General features: G+C 34.9%; 1 protein-coding gene across 5 annotated transcripts; it reads right to left on the reverse strand.

Annotated features, from left to right (window-relative positions):
- Nucleotides 1–1,382: 1,382 nt before the first annotated feature.
- On the reverse strand, nt 1,383–11,970 carry LOC143470350 (lysosomal dipeptide transporter MFSD1-like). 5 transcript variants are annotated; one of them, XM_076968415.1, is made up of 13 exons: nt 11,476–11,876; nt 11,003–11,150; nt 10,758–10,854; nt 10,072–10,199; nt 9,706–9,866; nt 9,449–9,545; nt 9,029–9,236; nt 8,864–8,920; nt 8,071–8,227; nt 7,788–7,885; nt 7,278–7,695; nt 1,961–2,094; nt 1,383–1,551 (listed from the first exon to the last, which is right to left on the reverse strand). In XM_076968415.1, the coding sequence occupies exons 2-11, from the start codon at nt 11,148–11,150 to the stop codon at nt 7,500–7,502; spliced, it is 1,347 nt and encodes a 448-aa protein (XP_076824530.1). In that variant the 5' UTR covers nt 11,476–11,876; the 3' UTR covers nt 1,383–1,551; nt 1,961–2,094; nt 7,278–7,499. The 5 variants fall into 5 exon arrangements, 4 of the variants coding, with proteins under 4 accessions (XP_076824530.1, XP_076824529.1, XP_076824531.1 ...); XM_076968414.1 differs by having other exon boundaries at nt 11,003–11,970; XM_076968416.1 differs by lacking the exon at nt 11,003–11,150 and having other exon boundaries at nt 11,476–11,968.
- Nucleotides 11,971–12,007: the final 37 nt, after the last annotated feature.

The raw sequence follows: 12,007 nt of genomic DNA on the forward strand, positions 1-12,007 counted from the left end.
GTGACCCCGACGTGATTGTACAGTTGATTGTAGGGTGGGTGTGCGTGTCTTAACTGCAATGCGATGTAACATCGCTAATTTCAAAAGTCAAGAGCAGCTGACATGCCAGGCGTGTTACAAGATGCGTGTTGCTTGTGGGTCTGTCAAGTTGTTGATTGAAACGAATTATATCAACTGCATTGTTTTGTGCATTGATCACGTGATGAAGGAAAAGAAACTAATATCTACTCAGTCCAAAAAATTGAGAAAGCACCTAACTTCTAGGCAACTAATAAGAATAGAGGAAGCAAGTAATTGCAAGGCAAGTAGGGAATGCACCTAATTTCTGGACAAGTCCTAAGGATAGGGAATGCACCTAATTGCTAGGCAAGTCCTAAAAACAGGGAAAGCACCTACTTTCTAGACAAGTCTTAAAGATAGGGAAAGCCCCTAATTTCTAGACAAGTCCTAAAAACAGGGAATTCCCCTAATTTTACGACAAGTCCGAAACGTAGGGAAAGCACCTAATTTCTAGACAAATCCGAAGGATAGGGAATGCACCTAATTGCAAGGCAACTGCTGAAAGTAGGGAATTCTCCTAAATTCAAGACAAGTCCTAAACGTAGGGAAAGCACCTAATTTCTAGACAAGTCCTAAACGTAGGGAAAGCACCTAATTTCAAGTCATGACCTAAGGATAGGAAATGCACCTAATTGCAAGGAACATCCTAAAAGTAGGGAATACACCTAATTTCTAGACAAGTATTAAGAATAGGGAAAGCACCTAATTTCAACACAAGTCCTATTAATAGAGAAACTCCCATGGGGAACCCCAGTCGATCACGTGACAGAAGTAAGAAATATCCTTGGCAAATTACCTACCATGATGTTTCTTCAAGTGTTGAGGTATTTAGGTCATGTTCAGGTGCAGTGGTATACTGTGTAAGCTAGCCTTTGTGTGGTGTTCAATTGTCAGACAATATCTATTTTGTTTTTTTTTATATCAAATTGCTCGAAAATTAGAGCTGTCCACTGAACAGATATTGGCCGATATCGGCCAAGTTACGTCCGTTGGAGGCAGTTTTTCCAAAAACTTAGGCCGCAACAAAATAACTAGTTGCAGAAAAAAAAAATTGAAATACCAATATAAGTGATGGTATATTGAAAAGACGTCTCTCACGAACGAAGTACATAATTATTCTTCATAAAACATAATTCAAATGTGTCTAATTTTGTCACACGCTGCAATGTGTCAGCAACAATTAAAATTGATGATTTACCATGTTTTATCAAATTAAATTTGTACCAGGCCATGTATTTTAATACCTTTTGGTGAAAGCATGAATGACAAATACAGGCTTAAGCGTATTCGTCTGGTTCCACTAGTCTAAGAACATTCCGGGCTATGGTGATCTGTGTTTTATTTATTACATAATATATTTCGAGCAACAAGCACAAGAAAAAAATTAATTGTGAGCAGCAGTATAGAAAGTGGGTGTAAATGTTTTACTGATTTTACAAACTAGACATGTCTTCAGCTTTAAGATTCTTTCTTCATGACATCTTGAAGCACCTATCAACAAAAAAAATCTACTGATTCAGCATATAACGTCTTTTCAGAAAATTTATCTTTCTAGTGGGGAAACTTTTTGCAAGAGTTAACTCAAAGACTATCATCCCGCCACACGAGCCCAATTATTAATGTTGTGTTTGAGCGTTATCAGATTTTTCTGTTATTTTCTTTATTTTCATTTTTTTAATTGTGGTTTTCCCTGAATCTGAGTCTGTTCATCATGATTAAAGCTTTATTCACACCTTGCTTTAGTGCAATACTACGGTGGAACAGCTGGGTATCAAACACGAGTTGCATCATCGTCAGCCCAGGACTCAACAAAATGGACATTTTAAATGCTGCATACTAAACAGTACAAGATATGCAAAAAATTTGGAAGAGCAAACAAGTGTGCTTTGAAGGCGTGTACCTTTTTAATGCTCTGTTGGCCTCCACAAGAGGGCAGAGATTATCGAATGCTGTCTTTTTGAGAATATCTTCCCCATTCACTGATGAACTTAAACTGGAAACAAAGTGAAATCTTGCGGCGGTTGTAAGATTAATCTGCAAACAATAAAATGAAAGTCATTAGAACTTTAGAAGTTGTTGGCTCACAACAGAAAAGTACATGTTCTTACATCGAAAAAAGGACACTGTGTCATTCTTCAACAAACGTTTTGGGGTGACGTGACTGAAAGTGTTGAGATGTAAAGAAATGTAGGTTTAATTGAAAAGAATTCCAGCCAACTAAAACTACAAATTTATCAATTATTATGAACAAAACAACGACATAGAAAGTTCACTCTTTATAAAATTGCATAAATCTTCCAGTCTCTCCAATGGACGAAATAATACTTCCCAAAGTATGCACATTTTAAAAACAGTTCAAAGTGAAATTAAGCTATATAATTGAAAGCTGCGTGAAGAAAGTCTTTTACTGAATATTTCGCTGGCTTAGTTTTATACAGCACTCAACCTATTGACAGTTTTACATTAAAAAAACGATAGAGTTGGGGAAGCACATCTGTTTTACTTGTAGGATAACTCTGTTCGGAAACAAGACTCTGACAATAATTTCTTCATATCGAGAAATTAATTAAAATTTTGGAATTTTTTCGCTGCTTATCTGTGACCAATGCTTTTTCTTCATATCCACTCCTAAAAAAACATGGCACATGTATAAATACCAGACCATAGAACATTTACATCATGTACGACACCAACAAATGCTTGCTTAAATAAAAACTAAACTTTCATGTTTCAAGTCTACAAACATCTTTCAAACATCACTATAAGTCACATTTGTTGTTTATTTGTGATTTGGTATGCTTAGAAGTATGGTGTGTTTTCAATCTCAGTACAGTATACAGTAGGCCTCGCATATGACATATAACAGCTTATATCAGATAAAAAATCTGATTCAGATGGTTTTCTATTTTTTTTAATGCATTCAACTTTGCTGCTAACAGATCCGTTATTGTATATAACGCATAACTCCTACAGTACATTCTACAGTCCCTTTGAGACATAATATAAAATACCTTTGATATAATAGATCCATTAACTTTGCAGAGAAATTGATTGTTGACACTTGACAGTATGATTGCTAACTTACTGCTAAATATAAGATGGTGTTTCTAAAAGCAAGTGATGGTATCCTGGCACAGAGCCTGCAGTTGTTGTGATACCTATTCAACAGCGTGAATTCATACGCAGTACCTATGTGATGCCGATAAAATCAAAGCTTGCATTTTTTCACTTCTGTTATATTGTCCATTGCAGTGTAGTGTTTGTCGATATGGCGAAAAGGTAAAGCAGATTACACAAAAAAAAGTTTAAAGTTTGAAGATAATCCCAATTTCAATAAAACAATGGTTTCAATTTTTTGTTGTTTTTAAAAGAATATGTGTCGTTTTTAATAGTGTCTACACCATCGTATCTATTGATCATTTAAGACTTGCTTCATTAATATCATGTATCATTTACCTCAACATGTTTTTATAACATTGGGGAAAAACAGTTTTAAAAAACTGTTTTTTATAAATAAAGTTCAGTGAAAACCGGTTTTCAAAATTCCAATTATTTAGCAGCCCTACTACATACGGTGAAATAGTCATTTCGAAATTAGGTTAATGTTCACTATGCTGCTCATCGATTTGTGTGGCTACCTTTTAAGACCGGACTGCAGAGTATGGCAAGAGCACACCCGAGAATTTTTTTAAAAGGAATAGCACACCAGGGCAAACTGGTGTCTCCAAAAATATGGGAAACATTGATTTTTCCCCGATTTCTATCGAATAGGACCGCACAAACACCGGGCAGCCTTCAGCAATGGGTCGTAGTGTACACCAGCTACTTCCTTGCACACCGATATTTTGCAAAGAAGTAGCTGGTGTGCACGGCGACCCGTCACCGAAGGCTGCCCGGTGTTTGTGCAGGCAAAGATGTGGCCCTTTACATTAAAAATTGGGGAGAATAATCAGTGTTTCCCGTTTTTTAAACACCAATTTTTCAGTACAAATCAAAGCAAAACTTAGTGTCTCCTTTTTTGGAAACACTATTTTGTCCTGGTATGCAATGCCGTTTCGTAAAAATTCTCAGGTTGGTTCTTGCCATACTCTGCAGTCTGGTTTTCGGATCTATTACAGAAGTGCACGACCATCAGGTGACATCACAATTCGAGTAGCTGAGTTCCCAAACTGCATTTTTGTTGATATTGGGGAATAAATTCCCCGCGCAAAGCGATTGGATTCCAGCCGCACTAGTGCAGACTACTGTGCATCTTGCCCGCATTTACCGGTACCAAATGTGCCGCTTTGGTTTTTTAATTCCGTTTCTGATGCTACTCAACTGGAACTTCAGGAAATACAGTTAAAGAGTAGCCTAAAAAAATGTATCGGATGTGTACTAAGTCGTATCTGCGCAATTTTGTTCCGAAACTGAAATTGGGCAACTGGAAATTACAAAAGTACGAAATTTATATCTGCCGCACAGTATGCAAAGAATGCAGTCTGACCAGACTGCAGAGTTTGGCATAGGTGCACTCAATACTGTTTTTTATGAGCTTCAGTGCTGCACTTTAGGTGCACTATTTTGCACTTAATGACTTGGAAAAAGCTTCTGTGCACTCAATTACAGAATCATAAACTAATGCAGTCTGGGTGCAACGCATGCAAGAATGCAATGCACAACTACAGGACACCTTTGTAAGCTAGATCCCAGCTACTCAAATTGTGACGTCATCTGGTTGCGCACTTGTTTACTAGATTCCAAAAATTATTATCATCAAAAAGCGCGGGTTATGCTTGTTCATATCGGGAGGCCTAGGGCCTAGGCTATACTATATTACCTTTTTCATTTTCCAATATCCTATCACAACGTGCACTTCAACAACTCAAACCTCACCATAATGACAAGGAAACATGACCCACGCTGCTCGCAAATATATTTTGAGAGAGCGAAACAGGTTATTTAGTATAAACAGTAAAATATTTCGTCAAGTGAAAATATTGCCGCATAAAAACTATACCACCGACCAAACTTGTCGAAAACACCTGCAAATGTTTTCGAAAACGGTTAGTAAACTTGGTTGAACTCGTTCAGTTGAAGCTTCTAATAGTTCAGATTCAAATGCATCGCCAAATTTCAGTTAAGCGTTTATTCGGTGGCGCTATAGCTATAGCATAAAAATTAATATTATTTAGATATAAATACTTTAATTCAGATATATATTTAATTGAATTTGTTCATAGTTATAAACATATTTTCGCCGATTGCTTGTAGACAATTTAGAAATCTGTTTCTCACAAAATATAAATTAGGTTACTTCGCGGCAGCTGTTAAACTGCTTTGCTGTTGGGCAATAAAGCGTTGTTATTGCTGACTATACCTTGGCAAAGGCTCGATGATTCAGCTGATTAAAAATCTTTTCGAATTAAAAGGGACTTGACTTATCTTATCAATTTCAGCCAATATTAACTAGTTGTTTGACCTCGCAAGCACTTGTTCTATGAAATAGTTGTCATGGATATTTGGTATTGCGTGTGATGTCATTAACTTTATGGGTGCGACGTATTGCTTGACAGCAAATATATGAATTTGTAACATAATAGCGCAAATTCGAATAACATACGCGCAAATTTTGATATGTTGCGATATTGTAATGCACTTTGCCGATGAATTAAAAAGTGTGTTGGCAAGAGGCAGCAGCAAATGTGTTTAAGCTTTCAAGATATCAACCATGATCGGTATTACAATTCCTAATACTTTCACTTTCGGGGCATAAATTTACTGTGTCAATTGCCTAATGAACATGCAATATTGAAACAATATGGCCAGTGTGGAGACTATAAGTAATAAAAATACAGTTATTCACACTGTCCTATACAGAACTACAGCGGGCCAAAGCGGCAAAGACGTTGTCCCGGTTTTGTAGGGTATTATAGTACACGTATGGCACGAGAATTGCGATACAGGATACACGAAAGAGGTTAAGTAGGTCGCTGGCTTGTAATTTAGCTTTCTTTGTTTATGCTATCTCAATACGGCCTCAATCTGCCATCTAGCCGACGAATTTTAGGTCGTCTTCTGAAGCATGATGATACAACGTATTGTTTATCAATGCTACGCGCGTTTTTTAGTGGACGCTGTAACTGCCTACAGCTCAGTTATCTCCTGCACTTACGTGTCCAGCTACGTAAACAATTTTGGGGCGAATGCACGTAATGAAATGAAAATAAGGGTCAACAGAGGACAAGAAAAATACAAACAATGAGACTAAACGAACCCGTTTGTCCTCGACGACCAACCCAAGAGAGATTGTGCAGTGCGTAAACACTTTCAACCTATCCGGGAAATCTTTGCAATTGCTTAACAACGCAGGTATAACTTTTAGCAAAACTATGTGAAATAACGTACCAACGCAGCGCAAGACGGAATTTAACTGAACTTATTTAATACATCAATCGTACAATGAAGCGATAAATGATCATGTTGAAATAGGTGAAATAAAAAAGAAACTGTAGATTGGCAGCAAATATCAAGGACACCAACCAAACTTACAATTAGCCTAAATATCAACAGCTGCATATACTATGGCAGAGCAAAACACGTGTAGAATAATTCACAAAATTGCTATAGGCAAAAGCAAACTAAAGACACACCATTTGTAAATAGGTAAGACAAAAGCTTTGCAAAGCAAATAGTTTGCCACAAGAATAATGACATTAAATGCTCATTGACCTTGTCAATGAATCTCTGTGTTTTGGAATCGGTTGTGTCTGTCATTGCAAAACACAACAGTACGAACAGCACTTTGTGCAAAATACTGACATGCAACTTTGCCGAAATAAATGTTTGGAAAAGTTAAGTAAAAAGGTGAGAAACTAAAACAAACACAAATACTTTATGGCTTTATGTCACTGAATAGAGACCACATTCCAAAGTAAGCTAAGCCTATAAACGGATTGCAAACAATGCTTTTAAAAATAAACAGGGTAGTACAGGAAAATGTATCCACAAACACTCAGTGCTGCGTGTGTTACTCATATTTACTTTCACGTCCAAATTACACAATTTAAAGAAACTAAAATTTTAAAATTATGATGACAACATTTATGAATATTTTTAGAAACTTTAAATTAATGTTAATGATGACACAGCAGTTAGAAATCATAATTTAAGCAAAGAAGTGCAGCAAATGATGCTATCTGTGGAAAGACATGTCACAAATGACAAATGAAACTTACTCAGTAGGAGACGTTTCTTGGGAAAATCTTTCTTTAGTGGAAATGTTCAACTTGCTCACTTTTGCTATGTCCACAAAGTATAATATGATGGCAAAAATCACAGCAATTGCAAGTATAAGAACGGCTTTAAAAGTGTCCTACTGTTTTAACCAGTGTTTTTCAAACACAAACTTTATTTACCATTACATGACTACAAGTTAAAAATGCAAGTACATGACACCGTTACAATTTATTGAAAAATTTAAATAAACCAATAATACCAAAGCTTCCTGATTGTAATGTAAGTAACAGGTAATAATATTTACCACTTGACCAAATACAAAAAAATATTCCGAGCATAAAATACCCACTAGAATCCACAACAATACCAGACACTTTAGTCATAAAAGCACTGCCCAGGCTTTGAAATGATGCCATGCTGAATCATAAAGAAATGAATTTGATTAGCCAACATGATCATTAATCACAAACAAGGTGAAAGTAAATTACTCAGAAATACGTAGTACTTACAAGCCATATGCTGTAGACAGCTTGTGCAATGGAACAATGAATGCTACAATTGCAAACAAAGGGCATGTCCACAATGCAATCGAGAATGAAACAAGGGCCTAAAATCCATATTCCACTTAAAATCATTCGAAAATGTTAAACAGACCAATAATAATTAGTGTTAACTCAAAGCAAAGTTTGGCCAACTCATTACATAATGTGTAACCATACAAAACCAAACAATATTGACTCCCTTCAATGCCAATGATTAATTATTATAGGAATGTAAAAATCCTAAACATACCGTTCCTATCCAAGGAGTAAGCAGCGTGAAAGTTAGTAGGCACAAACCAAGCAGTGAGGAAACCATGGCCAGAAGGATCCAATACACATGATACCCGGTGACATCCACAAGAAACCCAAGCAAAGGAGCCAGTGGTACAACCAAACAGTAGAGAAAACTAAAAAGAGAAGTTTATGTTTATAAGCACAGCAAGAAGCAAAGAACACAGCATCTAAATTTTAAACATTTCACAAATCTCCATGACTCAAATTTTCAGTTAACTTGACTGCTTTTACTTCCCTATAGACGCATTACCAAATTTAGACAACCCAATCTTTGAATAACTCACAGTAATTTATAGGTCCATTAAAGTTTAAGGTAACAAGCACCGATTGTACAGAAAAATCTGCTTTTTTAAACTGTGGTCAATAAATCAAGCCAGCTAATACATCTAATTTAGCATAGGATAAGCTTTTACATAAAAAATATGTCAGTCAATAAACCAGATTTTGCATTACAAATCCATTTGCACTCATATTACTTACAATTCTACTCCTACAAAACAATTGCATTAGGTGAACAGCCAGCAAATTCCATTTTGTCAGCAATTTTACATTTTTATAATTGTGAATAAATGACATCCACGTTTAAATTAACAAGATCTCTCTCACAAATATCTATCTCAAAATTTGTCTGTATTTTGTCTGGGTTTTATTCAACAATATTAGCAAAATATGTAAATGCTGTAATCTGATAAACAGTGAAGTGTCCCAAATCAAACAAGGTGTGAAAACTTAAAGGTTTTGGTTTTTACCTGTTTAATTCATGTGAGGTACTAGGAGATACACCAAGCTTATTTTCAAAATATGACCTTTAAAAAAGAAAAAATATACATTTAATAATGTACTGATCACAGTAGTTCCCATAATCATAAGACTTCCACCAGAATGTCTAAAATAACAACATTATACCAACTTACACTCCTAATCCAGCAAATGTAACAACAGACACAATAACTGAAAGAGAAATAATAGTGAGAATCCAAAATGGGAGAGGATAATTTTTGATATCAGCCAAATGAATAGGAGATCCATCATTTCTTTCACGATTTATCAATTTTTCTGCTCTCTTGTCAAGATAAGCCAACATTACTGCACAGGCAAATGAAATAACACAGGGAATGGACGCTGGTAGAAACGACAATTTTTTTGTTTGGTTGAGGAAACAAATGAGGTATAGAAATTCTTAGCATTTTTCAACACCAGCACATATGACATATAATAACATATAAACAAACTACATAAAAAATACGGTAGTAAAAACTTGTCTATATTAATCAACGGACAGGAAGAAAGTTTTAAGCATCTGTAGATACACATAGTATTCCTTGAATACTCACCAATAAAAAGGGTAATTCCTAGTGAATTGCCAGAAGACTTTGTTCTGTCAACTGCATTGTATATTTGAAGGAGCACATTAAAATTTATTGCTTCAGCCTTCAAACATAGCAACGTTTGAAAATAAAAAAGATTGTTATTAGGAGCCTACAGAGATGTCCACACATATGCCTATATTCATACTGAAATTATTGGTACATCTGCATTAATAAGTAAATGTAATAAATACTTTAAACATGCGCTATAACTTAGCACTTACTATCATCATGGAGCTTATTAGCAAACCAAACACTAAACTGAGGTCTCTATGTTTAAACCATAAAACAGAATATGTGCCTTGTACTATGGTTAGCGTCTTAGCCCCTATACCAAACACAAATCGACCCACATCCATAAGCCACATCAACCGTAAACTTCCACCTAGACAAAATATGCGGGAAATGTTTTGTTACACCTCAAATCCATTTAAAATACGACTATGATTATAATATGAATAAGACAAGCATTTCAAAAAAAATCAATTTTAAAATTCCTATGAAATAACAAACATCATGTCTGTATGGTCAAAGTGATTAGAAAATTTACCTAGGTAACTTTGCATCATCTGATTTAAAAATATTTTTACCAAGTGAAAATATACAGTGTCCAATTAATACAAATCCTGCCAGAGTGACGCTACCCAACCTCACACCAATGTATCGATCAATCAGATATCCACTGAGCAGAGATAGAATCACATTTGGGCAAGCATACCTACAGTTTAATGCACCGATAACAAAAACTCATTCAAAGAAGGTTAGCATATAGGACCTTATACATATTACATTACGATGAATGTAATAATTTACTAGTCACAACTTTTTGAACAAAAGTTAGTATACTTGGTACAAATATCAAGCAAGTACAGTACACTCTGCTTATTACAACCATCTTCCGATCAAACCATTTTGTTCAAAATATCCAAATGTTCACAACAACTGGAGCTGCTACAGTAGCGTACAACAGCACCAAATGCGATACAGTTAAGCACAAAATTACCAAAAAAATCAAAGTCATCATTTATTTCAATAACATTAAACAGTAAAATTATAGTCAACGTCTGTAGCGAATTGAGAATACACGTGTCACAACTGTCACTGTCACGTTGCAAAATTGACACGAAAAACGGAGAGATGAAAACTAAAAGAGGGAAAGTGGTCATAGTATCCACAGACTAGTCATAGTAAGTAAGCGAGAATTTTATATGGCAAATTTGGGACCATACTAAAACTTGAAATTTGTGAACTGTGAACATAAAACATTTTTCTATACCAAGAATATAGCCCCATAAAGGTTTCTTCATCAATATCTAGTTTTTCAACAATTTGGTCGTGTAATGCTGCAGGTGTGTCCCCACAGAAGCTAACACCTATAAGTAAATAAAAAATAAATACATTCCACTTTTCTAGTTCTGGCTCATGGTATAACTAAACTTTAGTCTATAATTAACCAAACCCTGTTTCAAATTTTGAAATATCAAGAAGTAAAGTAAAATTGTGAATTCTCAACAAATTTACCAAAACCAAGAAAGCAAATCAAAACAAGCACGATCATGCGATGGGCAATTCTTCTTGGATCACAAATCCCACATTTTGTATTTAACACTAAAATTACATTCTCATCAACATGATTTGAAAGAAGTGCTTTTTCACTGCCATCACTCATCTTTAATAAGTTTTAAAGGTTTAATATCTGTTGTAAGTTGACATTCAGTTTAGATACAATGCCATAAATATGACTAGGGCAGATCAATCAAAGATGCTGCATCTTGTGAAGAAACCTAACATTGCACGAAATTTCTAAACAAATGAATCTATAACAAGAGCTGTAAACCAATAACTGAATAAATACTGTAAACCAATAACTGAATATAACAAAATAAAATTTTTATTTGAAATTGGTTCAAAACATTTTTACTAGAAGTGTAGATTAACTATCAACTGCTTCAGAATTTTTAGAAAATTATGAAGAATTTCAAAAGCAAAAATACCTTGTCTTCCGTGGTTCATTGCTAAATCTCACTGGTTAGACGGTTTACATTCTATTTAAGCCAACTACTTCGATAAACAATTCAATTAAAAATCTCGGTAAAATGTCAACATCAGTGCTGTGCCTCATGTGAAACTGCCGGCCAAGCATCGCTTTTTAACAAAAATGTCAACAACAATAATGACTCATGGCGTTAATCATTTTTTGAGAAATTTGACACAATTTCCTGTTTCCACTGATTGCGATTAGAGCATTTAAAGCACTGCAGTACAAACCCTATATTTTGGTTTACATACAATCAGGTTAATTTACCATGGCAGTGTAAAAGCTTTATCAATCAATTTTCCAAAACCAAGCAAATAAACTTCCCTGGGCTAAAATATAATAAAATATAAATGCTATACTTTTAATTGCAAAATAATTTTACTTGATTCGTACCATTGCTATGTACGAGAACTTCACCGTTAGTCACAACATTTAAGACAATTTACAACGTAATGTATAAAACTTGGTCAATCTCAACTACTAAAACA

Source organism: Clavelina lepadiformis, chromosome 9 (genome assembly GCF_947623445.1).
Source record: "Clavelina lepadiformis chromosome 9, kaClaLepa1.1, whole genome shotgun sequence".
NCBI classification, from domain to species: domain Eukaryota; kingdom Metazoa; phylum Chordata; class Ascidiacea; order Aplousobranchia; family Clavelinidae; genus Clavelina; species Clavelina lepadiformis.

Coding starts and splice junctions, on each gene's coding strand:
- LOC143470350 (XM_076968414.1), bottom strand. CDS start 11,150: ATGAGTGATGGCAGTGAAAAAGCACTTCTTTCAAATCATGTTGATGAG. Junction 10,855..11,002: donor GATTTGCTTTCTTGGTTTTG/GTAAATTTGTTG, acceptor ATTTACTTATAG/GTGTTAGCTTCTGTGGGGAC. Junction 8,921..9,028: donor ACATTTGCTGGATTAGGAGT/GTAAGTTGGTAT, acceptor TCTTTTTTAAAG/GTCATATTTTGAAAATAAGC.